This window comes from Ischnura elegans, chromosome 3 (assembly GCF_921293095.1).
Source record: "Ischnura elegans chromosome 3, ioIscEleg1.1, whole genome shotgun sequence".
Classification (NCBI taxonomy): Eukaryota; Metazoa; Arthropoda; class Insecta; order Odonata; family Coenagrionidae; genus Ischnura; species Ischnura elegans.
This window is the reverse complement of record NC_060248.1, coordinates 67,588,051-67,607,393: the sequence shown is the minus strand read 5'-3', so window position 1 is coordinate 67,607,393 and position 19,343 is coordinate 67,588,051. Positions and strand designations below refer to the sequence as shown.

The 19,343-nt window shown below is 38.5% G+C and overlaps 1 protein-coding gene across 1 annotated transcript in view; it reads right to left on the bottom strand.

Moving 5' to 3' along the window:
• The window catches only part of LOC124155982 (neural-cadherin), a 1,049,301-nt gene that overhangs the window by 544,136 nt on the left and 485,822 nt on the right, over positions 1 to 19,343 (bottom strand). The window contains exon 14 of the mRNA XM_046530234.1: positions 9,162 to 9,305. Within this exon, the coding sequence (XP_046386190.1) occupies positions 9,162 to 9,305 (144 nt within the window). The remainder of the gene's footprint in view (positions 1 to 9,161; positions 9,306 to 19,343) is intronic.

Here is a 19,343-nt window from a genome sequence, read left to right as displayed (position 1 = left end):
CCTTGAGAACGCTCTTGAAAGCATATAAAAAGGAAAGACTCCGCACTTGGGACGGTTTAACTCCCTTGTGTGCTCAGACCCTTGCAACGCCTCTCCACAGCCCTTGCACTGCTAGGCGAACCTACTTGGCTTCTCCTAAAAAACGCTCCATCTCGAAGAAGCCGGTAGAGAGAAGCTTCACACACTAACCTCGCCTGTTGGGCCTGTTTGGAATTCGCAATATCCCTCCCCAGGGCGGCGAGCGAACCGAGAACAGCTCAAGAGGGGCTAGTACACTCACCACTCCCTCAGTGATTCGCGGAAAACCTCCAATACCGAAGCCGTGCCGTTACCTCCGAAACCAGAGCCGACCCGCATTCGCCCATCTCCATATACAAGACCTGCATCAATTTAAAACATGTGAACAGCGAACCTCGACACTCCACCCTTCGCGTTCGTATAAGGAAAGACGACAATAACGCACTGGCTGAATTAATGATTAACGAGAAACGCTCGGGAAGAAAGGATTTTAAATATACTGAACGGTAGCCACGGGTTACATGTATGAAATGGTAGCGTGACGTAATGATGATCAGTATACGTAGGAAATTTTACAAGAAATAGGTATGCATATAGAATTTCTACGGTTTAGTAATAATAGTATAAAAATATAATTAATCTATAATACGTAAAACAATGTAAGATTTCCTACTATTACTTTGGCTGCGCAAGAGAAAGTTAAATTTAATTTCAGGCAAGTTTTAACCAATCTACTCTACGTAAGGCAAACAAAATAAATTAAATATAACAATAAAAATCAATCTATCAGGGGAGGCCTTGAGTCCCCAACATACAGTAACGCATCTAATTGTTTCAAAAGGCAAGGAAAAATGAGCTGAAACGGCTAGCTTTAAATACATAACATATAAATAAAACTGGGTAAGAATTTCGCGTCCCATTTTGGCGGTTATCAACCATTTTACGAGATAAAAACAACACTAAAAGGGAGGGAGTTATCGATGAGAGAAAAATTTAACTGGACAAGATGGCGGATTTATAACTAAAATGGATAGTACTCAGAAGGATGTGACTCCAATTCTATTCAACCTCCTTCCTGGGCAAAAAGAGGTCCTTCCCCATCCCCCTACGCTCCTCCGCAACTCGGCTCTGTTTATGCATGAGGATGAGTGCAGGCCGAGAGAAAGAAAGAGGGGAAAAAAAAGTAAAGTCGAAGGAAGTGCGAACGTGGGCTCCTGGCCGAGCGAAGGAGGGAGAGATACGGAAAGCTCACCGTCTTCGAAGGGCGATGGAAGGCGCAAAAAAAAAACAGAAAAAAGAAAATAGTAAAAAACAAATGAAAGGAGGAATTACACCCGGAGAGGCTACCGAGATGAGCTCTCGGGGAGGAGTGAAAAGAGGAAAGGGGAAAAACACAAAAATATTCCGTGAAAAAAGAAAAAAAGGAAGGGATGATGGGGAAAATAGAAACGAAGAAAGGAAGTTTTGGAGAAGAATGAATGAGATGCGTCCGGAAACGCCTAGGGAAGGGATGCCCTTTCGGAGGAAGCAATGGGAAGAGATGTTGGCCCAGCCCCAGGACAGGCGCTAGAAATTTGCCTGGCCATATAGGGGGAGGGAGGGAAGTGGAGACTAAAGGGAAGGGACTAAGGGCCTGGATGGTAAAAGGGGCAGGGCCACGCAAAGGGTTTTTCAGGTCACACCTACGAGGTGATGCACACATTCCGACTCCTCTCTGGGACATGAGGAAGGAAATAAGTTACACAAATCATCGGCGATCGTCTAGAACCAATCCCTTAGTCTAAGAGTAAAAGAGACTATTTTTCTCCACGGCTTTGGTCTCCTTTTTTCTGGCGGGAGGCTTTGCCACGCAGTTAGTTAATGGAGATAGGGGAATGGAATGGGCGAGAAATAGCATTTCAAATGCACTCGAGCGTAATTTTGAGCCAAAAGATTGCAGAGAGCACTCCAGAGATTCAGAAATTAATGCCAAAACTATGTCAAAAATTTGAACCGAGACATTCACGGATAGAAAATATTACGATTTATAACAGCATTAAATGAATAAATTTCAGATGATGAGAGGGGCATTGGATAACATATTAACAATAAAGGGCATATTTTCTGAGTAGCAACGTTTTGATGTACGAGATGAACTCTATATAATTAATATTTGTGAGGGAAATAATATTGCTACGAAAATACATTACCATCAAATGTCCCTTTTCGATATGTGATTAGGAAATAAACAAACGCTTATTATCAGCATAAAGCAGAAAATATAAAATCTTACATGCAACACCAGAAGGATTCTACCGGTAACATTGGAAAGGCGTGTAAGCAAAGGTAATTATAGTTCATAAATTACTTGGCAAGGGGATATGAACAAGGGGAATATAATTTCAATAAATCTGTGACTAACACAAATATAGACGAAGAAAATGATTTGAAGAGCAAAATATTAAATACGTATTGAAACAAAATAAATAAGCTTTGGCTCCTGTGATCCCATATATTTTTCATCGATTAAAAAATTGGTCGACCGCGTCAGCTACTCATTCTGGGAAACATCAAAGTTTTCAGAAGACGGCGAGAGAGTGGCAGCTATGAATGAATTGAAAGGGATTTCGATAAGTACCAAAATTTGCAATTATCGTTTGACCCGTAAATAAAACATACCCTAAAATATGGGAAACTTAAAGAAAAGAATAAAAATGGTATTGGACAATTATTACAAGCAAGAAGAAAAAACAATTTGTATAGGTGGAGGATTCGAGGAAATCAATCCTTCGAAAAGATAAATTGAAAACGAAAAAGAAAATGATCCGAGGCAAAATTCCCTCTTTCCACGAATCATTGCCACTGGGAAAACGAAAGTAAGAGTTATACAGGGGAGAGAGGATTTTCATGGAAAGGATGCATGCGAGCGGAAAGTTGTAAAACATGGTGACCGAGGAGATGTTTCTACGTCACTGAGAAAACAACGAATGGGCAGTAATGATGTCGGGAAGAGATGAGGAGCCAAGGGTGTGGCACTAGAAGAAGGTCAACGTAGTCAGGGTCAAATTCTATTTAGGATAAAGAGACCAGTTTTCTAGGGAGAGGACATTTGATTTAAGCTCAAGCATGGAAAGGTAAAAACAAAAGACTACTATTGGAACGTATCCGCATAGTTACGCTCCTTTTGATACAGATAACTCACTCACACAGTGATATAACCCAGAGGTTGGTTTCGATAAGTAAGAGTGCAGCTCATCCTGGGCTAAATTACAGCCTTGTAAATTTCTCACCTTCACGATAGGGTTCCAACTCCTTTCCCTTTGCCACCTCGCACTTCGAGCATATTGATAGCCATATCGATTGAGAAGGCTCGACAATTAGACAAGAAATTGTATAAAAATACCAAACCTGAAGGGAAAGGAGAAAAACTCTAATCAGCTAAGAAATGGTGCAGCGCTTTCCGTTTTCTTGACATGCGGCTGTGAAATTGATCGTGCGAGAAATATGATGGTTAAATCTCACTAAGCGATTGAAATGAGATGAAAGATATGGCTTTGCGTAAGTTATTAGAATCGCGGGACACTCAAACAGCTAACAACTGCGGTGCACTGGCCGTGGGGGGGGGGGGGTCGGCAATAATCCCAATCTACTCTCTCATCAGGTCCAATTAGTTCACTCGAAACTTCACCCAGACAAGTTTGACGTGCGATTAACCGCAAGGCAGCTTACATATGTATGGCCTCCCACTCACCAACATAAGTTTATACCTGTAAAGAGAGGCTGTGAAAGTTGGCTGAAATTCGGTATACTCATGATAACCCAGTATCAGCGAAGTATTAAGCGGGAATATATTGTAGAGTCAGAAGATAAAAATTGATGGTCGACAAATTCGAAAAAAAATTTAATATCAGTGAAGACAATAATCAAATAAATACAGCTCTTGTGGAGCCGAAATGAATAAACCTCACACATTTACTGGACAAGAGGAAAAATACTAATTTTCTGGTAGACAAAAAAAGTCGTGAAATGACGCATAATAAATTTGGTGGAATGGATCAATCGAGATAGCAAAAGGCTTTTCTATAAAATTTCTCGAAAAAATAAAAGTTCCAGCCAGAAAAAGAGGGTATGGATGAGGAACCCTAAGAACTGGCTTCAAAAATCTTAATGAAGGCTTTCCGACACAACTTAAAATTTATATTACATTGATAATAGCATCTCCAGTCCAAACTATGTAAGATACAAACAAATGCTCAATGTTTAACGTAGAAAGCAGAGTTTCCAAGGCTTTCAAAGTTGTTGTTTATTTTTAATAAAAATTTTGAGAAAATATTGAAAATGTAGTTAAAAGCGATAAATTAGGACTGTTGACAGCAAATTGTGGAATACATGAATGGACTCATTTCACAAGGTATCTATCTCCAGCTATTCTAAGTAAATTACAAAATCAAGTAATCTAATATATCTCCCATTTGTATTATCATAAACCATAGGCCATCGTATCATAAACATATATTTCTTTGATATTTTTCACCAAACATATATTCTGCATCATTATTCTAGCGATGATGAGTATATATTTTCGGCACGAGGAAAGTTTCTACTCAAAGACACAGAAACGTGATTAATGGAGCCAAAGCAAGGGATAACTCGATGAAAATTGAAACCAGGTCGTTGAATTGGCAACGCCGGGTCTCAGACCGAAACTAAGCAACAGGAACGGTAAGGGTTTGAGTATTGAGGCGGAGCTTGGGGGGGAAATCTGTTTTCTCTCACTCGACGGTAGTTACTGGTTAGACCACGCCAAAGTTTTAATGAAGGGACTTGAGAAGAGAAGAGACTCAAAACACAAAAGAAGCCACGTCGGTCGATGACCAAGATGGCCGACAAAAGAGGAGACCCGTAAGCAGAGACATGTTCAGTGGAAAAACACACACTCCCGTGGAAGGGAGACCATTCCCGGGTGTAATTGCACCGAGGTCAATTATATTTCAAACTGAAAAAGAAAGTCTCTCCCCCTTGAGCACCGAAAGGAAATGAAGAGGGATTGGGCAATTTTGAAGATCATAGCAAGAAAGTTCGTCCGCCAAACTTTATCCATTGTTTAAACATCCATTAAGACGGAGCCAAAATAGGAGTTTTCGGTCCATGGGATAAAGAATAATTTTGTATCGTACACAAGAAACATGGATCCCGCTTCATTATATTAAATCCATTAGCTATCGTGCTTACAAAAGATCTTTTCCTCATAAAATCTAGGGGAAATTGCAGTCGAAAGAGAAAAGAGATATTTTCATCACATTAAAAATTATGCCTTAGGCATGGAAGATACAAAAGATACTGTTCAGCTATAATTCTTATTTAAATCGTACGCATTTATTAATTCGGAACAACTGGTTTCCAAAAATTCCACCAAGAATTAACAAAAAATATAGTTAAATACTTAGTAACTTATATTGAATGCCCTTACTGACATGAGGAAATGGTTAATTTTTTTAATAAGGACTATTATTTCTCATAAAATATGTTCTCCAAAAAGTGTGCGGAAAATACAATCGAACTGACACAAAATTTCTGAGAATAAAAACCTTCCAAACAACTTTAGAACCAATTTTATTCGAAAATCGGGTTAAATTCTAAGTATAGTAAGGAATATATTTACAATATCTGAAAGAAATTAAAAGAAGCTATACTTTGGCAGAACCACATTGAATTCCTCGAATAAAAAGCAATTCCGGTAGTATATACGTACATGGCTAATCCACTTTTCATTCCGTATATTATCTAAATTTCCGTTCCATCAAATATATAAAATAGCAGCAATAAAAGAGAATTTCCCCTGTTCCCCGATATAACGAAGAATATATTTTTTTTTATGTGATTACTTTTGCTCTATGAAATACATAGGTGAGGAGGCAGCATATCCTTGAGCATAGACGCGGGCACTACTTCGAGGAAAATAAAGGAAATTGACCTTCGCAGGCCTTCTCAGAATCTCTCCAGCTATTCCTTATTTTGTTCCGGGGGCGCACAGGCCAGAGTGAGATACCGGGATCCCTTCACGTTGCTATGAAAAGGCTGAGGGAAGTCGGGTAAGCGCGAACACGCTCATCTGTCGAGAGGCAACCTACTCGCGCTAGGAGACGCGAGGTCATCCAGAGATTGAAGTTGACGTGAATAGAAAAGTCAACCGAATGGCTTTAGAGTGTCATGGCACCTTACACATCGCGTCTTATCCCAGATGAGATTATCCTTTCCTTCTGATATCACTCCGGCCCGAAGCTACTTCCTACGCCGGGAGGCGCACGATTTTTTCCCCATGATCCCGAAAGCCCAAAGCCATTCTAGGCCTGGTTTTTTTCTCTACCCACGCTGCCTCCTAGCCGTAACTAAGCAAGCTTCCTAACCCCTGGTGTCCCACATTACTCCTTTATAATACTGTCAAAAATCGCATCGGATTCCGGGCACGGAAGCCAGGCTGGGGCGAAGGGATGGAGGCGAAGCTGAGGAAAGAAATGTTGCTATCGGGCTTACATCTTACCCAGAGTGGGTTTTCAAAAGGAATCAGATGTTTCCAATTGTTGCCTCTACACAAGGGAGAAAATAGAATCCCTCACCTCCCTCTTGAAGCTTTACTAAGGCCTACCCTGAGACTCGCGAAAAAGGAGGAGTGTGGGTGAAAAAAGTTGATAGAAGAGAATTCAGCAGATTGAATTTTTCAGGGAAGGATTTGAATCTTTTTTTTCTAAAGAATATGGCTCCTCCATCATTTTGCACTGAAGCATTTTGCCGGAGATACAAGAAAGAGGAAAAATCGGACGAAAAAGAGATCAATTTACAAAGATATCAAACGCTCACAGCGATAGTATCTTTTCATGTAAGAAGATTGCTTCAAGTTTACTACCGCAGTGAGACCAAAAAGTGATATGATGGCAGGTTTAAGTAGAGAAAAATCTTTATATGATCACAATCACATTCATTTGAAATACAAAAAATGCACATTAGATAAACTTTTACTATCAATATTCGTAATTCGTGCATTTTTTACAACGACTAAGGCAAGGTAGGGAATATTTTGTAGGAAATAGTAAAGCTAGTTTGATATATCTGATCAGGATTCACCAATGAAAGTGGAATAAAACGGAATCAAGAAAATCATATCTAAATAACCAATGCATAAATCCAGAAAAACATCAATTTTCTAAGTAAAAGCTATTGGACTGGTACTAAAAATAACCTAATTTTCATTTCACGCTAATTGAGACACCAATTCAAACTCCCTGAAAACGCATATTGGCAAAAACAAGAGGATACACATTATTATTCCACTTTTTCCCTAAATGCATCGTTAACCGCGGAGAATTTGTCTTGAATGAAAAGATGATGTTTCTAAGGGAATATTTGAAAATGATACAAGTACCATGATTCTCTGTACATAATGCACCAAATGAGAGGAAAAAATCATATCAACTGATGAATTGAAATGCATTCAAAGCAAAAACTTTAGTAATATACATGAAAAACTTAATAGGTTGCAATACTTTCCGGAAGAGCATAAGTCCACAAACTTTGATTCCTTAGCTCTTCTGACTATTCGAAGAGTTCACAGTTCTAACCCCGTTAGCTCAGCAATTAACAATGCTCTTTCAAACAAACCCCAAGGAAAATACTCCCGAGCTGACTAGCTTCCCCGTTCGAAAAGGAACCCGTTGGCCCCACTCAAAAGTCCTCATCACAGTTACACAAGTATAACTTTCTCCAAACGACGAGAGAGCCTGGAAAGCTGGAAAGGGTATGGAGCAGAGAGAATGGAAACGACAAAAACCCTTTAAGAGCGAATCATTACGACTACAGAATAATGCGGTCGGAGGCAAGTCCCATTTCGTGCCCTTGCCTCCAGAACGAACGTGTGTGTAAGCCTCTCAAAAGAGGCCGAGAGAGAGAGAGAGAGAAATCCACTACAGGAGAAAACAGTTCCCTTGCCTTGTTACGTACCAAACCGCTGGGTGAACAAGACTCAGGGCTACACCGGATAGTCGCGCCGCAAAAGACAAAAGTTCCCGAGAGAAGGGGGAAGAGGTCGAGGAGCGGCAAACGTGTGGGACCCTCGACGGTCTTGCCCGACGCCCACGGCGAATAAGGATCGGAAGAGAGAGTAGGCCGGATAGCCAACGACTCGGCTTGCAAGGGAGCTCACCTGAGGGACTACTTCGGGCGGGCGAGAGAAGCTCCTCTTCTCGAGTGAGTTTTCTGACGAAACCACCAGAATCGTGCGTCCAAAAGCAACATAGAAACGGGTTGCTTAGGAGATGAGGTAACGGAAATTTCTTTCCCATTAATTTCTCAGAAGATAATGATAGAGGCAAAACATCCTCAGAATTGGAAATATTTTGACGTTATGAAAATTGGCAAAGGACAAAAAATTGAAAAAAAGTCTCTTCTTTCTTCGAAAATACTGGTCTAATCCCAGAAGCAAAATAAGTAGAGAATCTGAAATGCTAATTAAATCGATCATTCATTATGGTAGGCCATTTATTCGCCTTTTATATCAATGTTCAATCCTTTTGAATAAATTTACAAATAAAACGCTGATGTGGAAATGCACAGGGTGATACATTGGCGTAAGCGTTATCCGAGAAAACGAACGACAGAAAACGAATCTTACCACCCTTTCCATAAAAAATGGATTGAAACTAACAGATAACTCCAAATACTTTCCACTATTACCCTTTATCAACTTCAAATTACAGAACAGAGAATCAATTTCTTTTGTTCATGAGATTGCTGATTGTTATTTAACACCAGTCAATACTACAAACTTTGATTACTTTAATCAGAGTAAAAGATAATAATCTTTCACTAGACTTTAAAGCCCATTAGCTAAATGTCATTTAAAGTTGTTTCAGGAAAATTCCTCATAGAGATGTAAATTTATAGAATTTTTAGAAAAAAAATATTATCAATTCAATTCCAGGGACCCATAAAAATCTGAGTGCGAATTTTCATTCAGTGGATACCTACAGCTAAATCAATATCTGGCCTGATAATATAAAAAGTTTTTCCTTAAGGTTTGATTTCTTAGAACTATCAAATGACATAGTCTCCTGCAACATTTGCATGCAAATGAAATATCTCAAAGAAAATCGGCGCGAGCCGGTACTTACACTCATCGTGATCCTTGGCGGTGACGGTGAGGACGGTGTGCTGGATGTCTTCGTTCTCGTCCACTTCCGCCTCGTAGAGGGCCTTGTCGAAGTACGGTGGGTTGTCATTCTTGTCAGCGATGCCGATCCGGATGAACTTGGTAACTAGGAAAAACCGGGGAGAGAAAAATGCTTAGTACTGGAATCCGGGAACAAAAATTCAAAATAAAACTGATTATTTCAGGTGAGATGTGGTGAATCCGTTCCGTCATGAATTGGGTAATGCTTGCAAATTCTACTTCAAAAAATTTATTTCGAACTTTAGACAATGATCGAACAACATTGAAACACGTCGTATCGTTCATCATTTTTCCACTTATTGTACAATAGTGTTTCGTACATAACGTAAATTATGAGTTTGATTCAGGCATCAAGGATCTAATATTTAAACAGCTAAAGACATATAGCTAAGTCTTTTTCCACCTGTAGCAGTTCAGTGGTAGGAAAATTTATTTGAATAAAAAATTAATTGTGATTCTTTAAATTTCACAAAAAAAAATTTTGTACCAATCACCAGCTATCGTATATCACGTACTTTTCCCAATTTCAAAACTACACGTGAATACGTAAGTTTTTAGAAGAAAAATTTCAACCAAAAAATTGTTCAATGTTTGAACTTAAAATACAATACTATATTTAATTATACAATATTTAGAGGCCAATCAAATCTAAGGCCACTCCAGAGCCAATCCAAAAATCTTTCTGCCACATTAATCTCCAATGTAACGCGGTGGAGAGCAATTTATGTCCCTCAAAATTGCTTACGGAAATGAACTGGCGAGGCAATTCGACTCGCGGCGCAATGGACCCGATTTCACGCTCACGGAGGAGGAAAAAAATGCGTAAAAGGTGCACGCCAGAGAAAACGCTACGAGCATTCCGAATTATTTCATCCATACACATAGACCATTGAATACGTTTGGTCACATACATTGCGAATACGTGCCATGAAAGAGAAAGAAACAGAAACCACGAAGAGGACTACAGCCGTCTAACGACACCCAGTACACTTGGGCGATGAAAAAAATAAACGAGAAGTAGGTAAGCTTCCAGAGCATCGCCTGCTTTGGTGATTCCATGATTTTTTTCCTTCGAAACTTCTTCCGGCGAAAATTCTAGGTACTTTGTTTTTTTATGGAGGGATTGGGCCGTTAACACGATCTCTGGCTTCCTTTATTTCTTGTCAAGCCTTGAACAAAAAGAAATTACGCCTTTCGGAACATTCACAGTGGGGATAAGGCGAGGATTTTCATGCATCCTTGCCGGTGCGTGCTTGCCGTTTTGACTCGAGACACCACCTGCTTATGGTGCGTGAGAAAATGGTGATTTCCGAATCTCTCCAGCACAGCTTCCGATTTTTCACGACACGGAATGATTTTTTTTATTCCTCCAAAAATTTGAACTTAGCGAACTTAGGCTAGAGAATTACACCCTAGAGGCACGCTTTTATATGAGTCTCGCACTATTCATCCCTAAAGCAGTAAATATCCTTCTATCTTCCAAAAATCAAGAATCCATTCGTTTATTTTCGAGTGTTAGAGGGAAAAATAATTTGAAAAAAAAAAGAATCGATTGAATACGAAAATTTTCAATTAAATAGAAGCATCTTTGTGTATATTTGAGCTTACACGAGGCAAAGCATTTTTCAGTTACAAAAGAAAACATCGAAGCTAAAAATTAGATAATCTTGCAAAAATTCATGCGACTAATTCAAAATGCACTAGTGATTAAGTGTTCATTAGGGGGAAGTTTATGAATAAGATACAATTTATAAAAGAACGAGCGATAAAATTGGGCTGATTCGTCCAACTTTGAATTCCTTGGGACCATATACCTTTCATAGGCGTAAAAAAAACGGAAAAAACAATAGCTTTGAACACTTAATGTTCATAATTTCATCTTAATTTCTGGATCAAGCGCATTGGAAATCTATTGGGCAGAATACCTTTCGTACGTGGAAAAAAAACGGGAAAATACAATAGTTTTGAACACACAATGTTCATATTTTCACCTTAATTTCTGGATCAAGTACATTTGAAATCTATCATCTAATAAGACCACTTTGTTTTCACTTAAGATGGCTTTCATATTTTCTATGAGTAAGCAAATAAACATCTACGAGCTTTACTTCTGGATCGAAATTAATTGGCGTTGATTATTCGTCATTCAGTAACGGGCTTTCCACTGCTCCCCAGGAGTCCATCCCCGACCCGCGGTTTAGGCCGGATGCCAAACGATTATTGATTCGAATTCGGGGAAGGATTCCCGCTGAGAAGCACGTTATAAAGGAACGCCGCCATAGGCACAATTCTGCATTTGCCAGTGCTCTAACGCCACCGAATATCTCAAAAATTGGGGAATTATAAAATTTCATTGTTCATATTAATAATAATAATAATAAATTCGTTTATTTCGTGGGCCTCGTGGCCCATGAGAAAATTATTGTACAACTTTTACAAGTTCAGTATGACATTACATTCATAAAAGAAAAGAAAAAATGAAAAGAAATGCAAAAGATTCACTCGTTGCAGACCGCCGTTAACTTACAGACAATTCGGCAAAACAATATTAACGAAAGGAAAAATATCATCAATATTGGTCCTGGCAACACCAAATTTCATGTCAATGAGTTGATGAAAGGACTAGTATCCAGAAAAAAATCCCGGAAAAACCTTTTTAATGTTTCTTAGAGGTGGAGATACGGAATGACTAGACCAAAAATGATAAGTCAAGAACCGCAGTGCCTCAACTTCACTCACTTAAAAATTGAAAATGAGTCACATAGGGCAGAATATTAACTATGAATGCAATGTAATGCAGGCATTAATGTACACATTTATATTCCTTTCCTACCAAAGTTTGCATTCATTCATTTTGATTAAAAAAACTTCAATTTTCTATATCAGATAATAGAGGGCTGTTAAATATGTTTCAGAAAATTGACTCATCTTTCAATGATAACCTCGGCATCCTTGAAATCATAAATGATGGACGGGAGTTTAAACATTCACACCGGTCTTCTAGGACTATATCATCGTCAACATTCGCTCCTGCACTTCTAAAAATTTTTCCATATTGGTAAGACGAATTGATGGACCACAATATTTGAACCTCTCACCAGAACGCTGCCAGTCAAGCGTCTCTTATCGATGAAAGCCAAGCCGTGTGCGCGCGTGTGGAGGAGCGTTTCGCATCGGGGCACTGCGCTCGAGAAAAATGCGAGCTCAAAAATATTTGGCGAATAAAAGCGAGGGCACGAACGACTAAAACCAAAAAATCACCGGTCAAAACTGAAAGAAACGCAGGTACAAACATCAAAGGGAACTCTGCGGAAACATAGTACGTGTCATCTGAACTGTGAACCTCCCTCGTCGGAACACTCCATATATATACACACAACATCATTATTAGTTCTCGCTGTCACGAAAAAAGGTATATGATGTTCCAAATGCTCGTTGAACTGATGCATGCCTCGTATGGACAAGAGCTGAAGCATGTCATACGATTCGGACGAATCACGGATTTCTTTTTTTCGTGATCACGTAAAGCAAACAAAATATAGGGAATCGATTATTTAAAGACTTTGATGGATGGGGTCTTTTAACGTGCATATATTTGTGACCTATATCAGACGCTCTTCAATGCAGGCAAACCGGCGTGGAGGACGATAAAAAGAGCACAGTGCGAATATAACATACTCGGAAAATTACAAATAGATTAACGTGCAATAGAGAAAGCATGAAGAAATAATGCGATTTTTTAGCAGCAGTAATACATATTTTCTTTTATTGTGACCTCATCTTTTTATGAGAGATATATTTAACGATTGCGTAGTTAAAGCAGAATGTTATGGCGTTAAAGAATAAAAATGTAAATCTCCGATAATTTTTTTAGCTCGTCTGTCCCTTCAATTTTAGATAAAATCAGTGCATAAATATTTGCCTAATATGCGTGAAATGCTCTCTAAGGTATGTATTCAGCGTAAAGTTGATCTAAAAATGAATTTAAAAACACCTGAAAAATGTCGCGGTCCATCTACCCCTTCCTCGGGGTGTTTACTTACCCTTTTTTAACTGCTGCGTCGCTTCATTTTTTATGAACGGCGGGCGACATGTCAGGACCAGTGAAACTCTCTTTCTGTAACTCCCCTCCCCTTTTTGCCTTTGGGGTTATTCTTTAAAATATTTTTTTCCTCGCGTTCATTTTTTAAGATGCTATCTTTAGAACCAAATGGAAAGGGGGGTAGATCGGCTGGGTGAAACTTTCGAAGTGTCATTCGTCCCCACCGAGGGCGCTCCAAACCGTCGCTCCATTGTAAAAAACAGTCCAAATACCCACGGACCGTTTGATTCGATCCTGCCCAATTTGCGCCCCAGTCCCGGCCTTGTTGCTGTCTGTCTCACGTCGCCGAGTGTTTCCCAGCTCCGAGGGCGGGTAGCGATGCCGATTTAACGCGGGCCAAAGAATATACGCTAAAAGAATACTCAACCGGTCGTTTTTCCTAACAACACGCTTCTAAAATATATGCTACTTTCGCATTTTCTTAAGACTTATGCTATCATTTTGAAATTTTCAGGGGATACGGTGTAGATGGTTTTCTAGAATTGAATGAAAATAAAATATAAATATTTTCAATCTGATGAAATATTACTCACTATATAATACAATTATATATATAATGCTCTGGCGAAATTTTCAAATCTGAGATAAAGGAAAATGTTTAAGTGTCGACTCGCTTTACCACAAGATAATTTCATGGTGCAAACATGAGTATTTAACAAGAAATACGTGAGGGAATCAGAATGGTGGAGAGGGAATCAATAATCCTCGTAAGAGCTTGGTCCAACTTAGCCAGATGCAGGAGTCAGCAATTTCTTGAAACCCACTTGACGCCCACTATCTCGATAGAAAATTATCATTGAGCATGTGGAAGTATTTCAATTTGCTCACCGGCTTGTTAAAATAGCCGAAATAAAATCGGAAGTAAACACTCCAATTAATAGAAAGCAGTAGTACGAATTGGAATAGCGCTAATTATTTAAAATCTATATAATTATCTTATCTAAGTTCGTAAAATAACAAAACAGTAAAAACCCACCCGGCATTTTTCTTAAAAGACATTAGAGATGCAATTCCTGCCAGTTTAAACTATTCAGTAATCATAACCAAGAAAAATATATATAATAAAATATTAGAGAATAATTCTAAGAAATATTTTAAATACTCGCATTTATCAATCCATACATATTCTTCAAAATCAGTGAATACGAAGATATCCTATTCACTGATTCAATTTCAAGACTAGATTATCAAGTTAAAATACTTAACTACGTGTACCAGCACACGAGGTTTCGTCATCGTGAGTCAACAATCCTAAGATTGGTTTGACGCAACTCTTCATTCTGCTCTTCCATTCGCTAGCGTTCTAATAGTGACTTATTTCTTCTCTTTGACATCCTTTATAACCTGTCCTATGTAACTCATTCGGGGCTCTCCCTTGCCTTTCTTCCCTTCCAGCAGTCCTTCTACGATTGCTTTCATCAGGCCGTTACGATCTCTTCACATTGCCAATTCTTATGAGTGATAATATTTTCTGGCCCTCAGCTACGCTCCATCATCAATCAAAGCACTCTAGGAAAACGTCGTAGGGAAAATGTAGACTACATCAAGATAAAAATCTACAACACTCTCGGGCATAATCTCTTATATATAGAGTTAGCGCTCCCAACTGGATAGAATGTAATCCATTTTTCCCTGCGGTGCACTGTTACTGTCATGGCGCCGCGGATTCTCAGAATGGAATTCCGATCTTTTAAATGCACTTCCGAGCCTCACCTATATCCCGAGATTTAATGGCAAGCATTGATATGAGCTCAAACTAGAACATGACCTGACATGATACCAGAAGGGAGGCTAAAGGGATTTAACGATAGGTGAGCGAGTGAAAAAAACCGTAACCGTTTGGATACGCACCGGGGATACAGATAGGGATGAGTATTTGTGACAGTGAGATTTTTTCGGTTGAATTTTCATGGCTTTATTTTACATTACGCCGATGAAACCCTTTCTTTCGAAACTGCGGCTTCAATTCTACCCGAAAAAAAAAACAAAGCACTCTTTCGAAATTTGGCGACCCTCTGCGGAATATGCCCGTCATTTTTTCCCCTCTCCGAGAGTGGAACGAGAGAAATTACATACGGCGGCGTTTCCAAGGATGGAAGTTGATCGATTGCGTGCGAAGGCTATCAACCCCGAAGCCAAGTGATCGATGGTGAATGAAAAGATGAAAAGATACCCTTTCGCAGAATCCTTCACAAACAATGTAGCTATTGAAACGGGCCGATTATGAAATAAAGGCCTCGATAGGCTGAAGCTCATGGCTGCAAGGGGAAACATATCGGGTACTAGTCAAAAACCCAGCGTACGAGTAAACATCTCCAATTGAAGTAGACGTGAGCCAAGCGTTTCGATGATATTTTAAAACTCGACGTTGGGCATTAATTGAGTGCTCCATCTCGAGTTGGCCATACATCCATGTTTTATTCTTATTTAAATCTTCCATAGTCATTATTTCCTCGCGCAAATAGCATTTGTCTTACTCTCTAAAGAGAAGCAACAGACACATGAAGGTTTTAGTTTTAAGGTTTTCGCAGCGATTAGATGCACTATTATAATTCATTTTCGGGAATACGTCTGCGTGCTATTAATATTTATATTAATAGCACGCAGACGTATTCCCGAACATGAAGGTTCTTGAGCCTCAGGTGAAATCTACCCTTTCTTCCATAAAAAAATATATACGACTTGCAGGCGCGATATCAAACAAGAAACTACCAAATATCGCCTACAAAATTCGGCGTAGCTTAGAATAGATAAATCAAGAGGGATTCTAAATCCATTAAAAATTATCTATAAACCTCACGTATCTTGTAGCGCATGTACAAATGATGATCGAATAATCCTGTTGAACCATGGGAAGAAAAAAATCAAGAGTTGATTAAATATTAGAACGCCCTTCACGCATACGGCACATAAATATTAAATTATATGCTTTCATTAGATTGAAAAGTATTATCCAACCCAACTATAGGTCTGGATTATTATATATCAATTGAAGTGCATGATATAACACTTTTTTAAAGGAAAAAAGGTATAAAAGCTCATTGATAACATTTATAAATTATAAGGAAAAAAGGTTGAATTTTCATGGCTTTATTTTCTACTACATTATTGATTCTCATAGCTCTCTCATTACAATTGCAGGGTATAAAAATCGATATCTACTGGAAGGTTATAAATTTACCACGAGAAATAATTGGGCTTGGCAATGGTTCAAATCCAAGTTCCCTATAAAACATTCTGCCAATTGCAGTAAAAATACCAAGAACAACGATTTTGGATGGCGAAGATCGGCGTATTTGGTGTACGTACCTAACTTATGATATTTTCAATTCTCATTGTTCACCCCATTTGAAATCAATTCTCACTTATCTTATTTTGTTAAATTTATTATTTGCATTCCAATTAAGTCACCTATAATTAACGATGACCAGTATTCTCCCTTACAGGAAAAAGTTAAAAACGAAAAAAATAGGTAATAAATTTGGTGCTAACGGAAAATATATCTTAAAATGGCGTAGATTCCTTGAAACTTGTTTAACTGAGGAATATGAATTTCTATGTAATTTTATTTTGTATAAATTCACAAAACAATAATTAAAAAATAATGGCTCACTCTATTATGCATACAGAAGGAAAAAAATGTAGCCGAATTTAATGTCCTGCCGAGTCCCTGCTACGTAACCAATTGTTTACCTATTCAACGTTTCGTGTCACCACGGGTCGCACGGATTTGGTCCATTATTAATGCCGCAAAGATTAAAATTCCAACATTTCCTGACGCAGCAATATGCCCAGAACAACAATAATCAGCGATTTCGTGGGCACCCATCTAGCAAAAGGTTTTTTCCGCTTGCCAGCATCTGACATACGTCACACTTTTGAGGGCTGACATTATTTTCAGCGGGATCGTGAATATTCACTCTCTGGGCGAGCAATATTTAAATTTATAGGTTTGAAGTCGTTTACGCTCACGGACTTCATGAAAATTTGATTAGAGTCACTTTCGCTCCGCAATGATATAGGCGATTTTCCAGAACGGCACGCGGGGGAAATAATTTTAACCGGCACTCTCCTCACGGGATTGGCAGCTTAATTGCGCTGTGCGAACGTCAGTGCGAACGTGATACTTCACGTTTCAATTTTTTACGGAAAAGAAGCAATTAATGATATGCATGAGAGGTCAAAATTTTTTTTATCGGTACGTGGTACCGTTTCTCTTCGAAAACGGCCTTCTCTCGCCATTTCAGCATCGGGAAAAACATAATTTGCAGCTGTGCATTGACAATCGAAATGCAAATTACCATAATAAGGGGAGGACTTCTTTTGCTGGTTGTGACATATTCATCGATAGTGAAGTTGGTCATTGGCTAAACAATAACATAAGAACACACACTTATAAATTCCTCATGCTGGCATTAATGACCCATATTAGTTCAATATTTACTGACACTATAATTTATGATGAAAAAACTGGAAAGAAATTGTAAAAAATAGCAGCACCAAAAGTAAAACCTACATTCGCCAACACCATAAAAGTGAAGTGACTCGAGAACAATGATGGGAAGTGAAAATAAATCCCAATTAGGAGATAAAAGGCCTACGTACATTAGAGAGATACATATTCATTGTTACGTATTACTGATAACAATAATGCTATGACAGTGGCGGATCCAGAATAGGGATAAGTGGGGGACATTGGAGATAGCCCCCCAGCAGTAGCGGGGGTCCGAACAAAATTACCGTTTTATGTAGTTTAAATTTGATACCCTCCCACCTAGCCCCTCTCTGGATCTGCCACTGTGCTATGATATGGCTCAACCTTCGAAAAAAACTATGAATCCAAACTACTTAGTTCTTCTTGGAGAGCCTGCTTCAGGAAAATTATAGATTAGGCATGCCCAGCTTGCCTTCTGGTGTGAGGGAAAAAATTACTTCACGTGATTTCGATTTGTTTACGATTCCTTCTACCTTCTGAAAGAGATTTTTTTAAATGCCAATATCATTTCATACACTCACTCAACTGATATAAAAAAAGCAAAGCTAATATGACACTCAATAACCAGAACCTTTAACTCGCTCAAGAAATATTTTTTCACAGTTTTCAGTTTGACTGAACTTAAGGATTTATTTTGTAATCTACTGCTGTAGTTTCAGCGAGTTAAAGGTACTGGTTATTGAGCACAACATTAGTTTTGTAGAATACACAATAGATCCTAAAGTTCAGTCAAACTGAAAACTATTTTTTTTAATCTCAATTTTTGGGCATGCACAATTTATTTTTAGTGCCATTGTTCACTACTATCTATAAAATGCGGGGCTTACTGCCATATCTGAGAGATTACATAAATCCAGCTAGGGAGGGCGAACGCCAAATATAATCGGGTTACAGCCAAAAACAGGAAAATCCCAAAAGTGATTGATGGGTTTCGAGAAATGGGAACGTGAAATTGCGAAAATGCTCCGGGGTGAGAAATATCTGATTTGCAATTGAAATACACGGGTACCGAAATCTGTGTAGCGGCTACTAAATCCAATAAGGAAATCGCTTCGGTGACTGAATCAATACCTTTGGGAGATTCGTCATAAAAACCTCCGCTCACATTTTCACACTCTTTCGCCACAATTAATTACTTTGATGGGAGTGTAAATTATCGAATTTTTCAATCAACTAAGTTACAAATAAAAGTTACATTAAAAATCATCAGAGTGGTCGAATTCACTGGAAACAAGTTTATAAAACAGACTTGTTTTACATACATAAATTCTTTCGGCGTTGCATATTCGCGAAGATTTCATTATTTTTAAATGTTTCGGAGTAATTGCAATACATCTGGGAAAAATCAATCTTGACAAAAAATAAAATTCTTCTCAAGCAGGTTAAATATTTTTAACCTATACATATCAATAAAAAATAGTAATTCCATTAAGCATTAGAATAGAGAATTTTTAACCGGAGTAATAAATCCTTATTTCCCCCACCGAGTAGTACCTTGTACAAATATGCATGAAACAGGAGACATT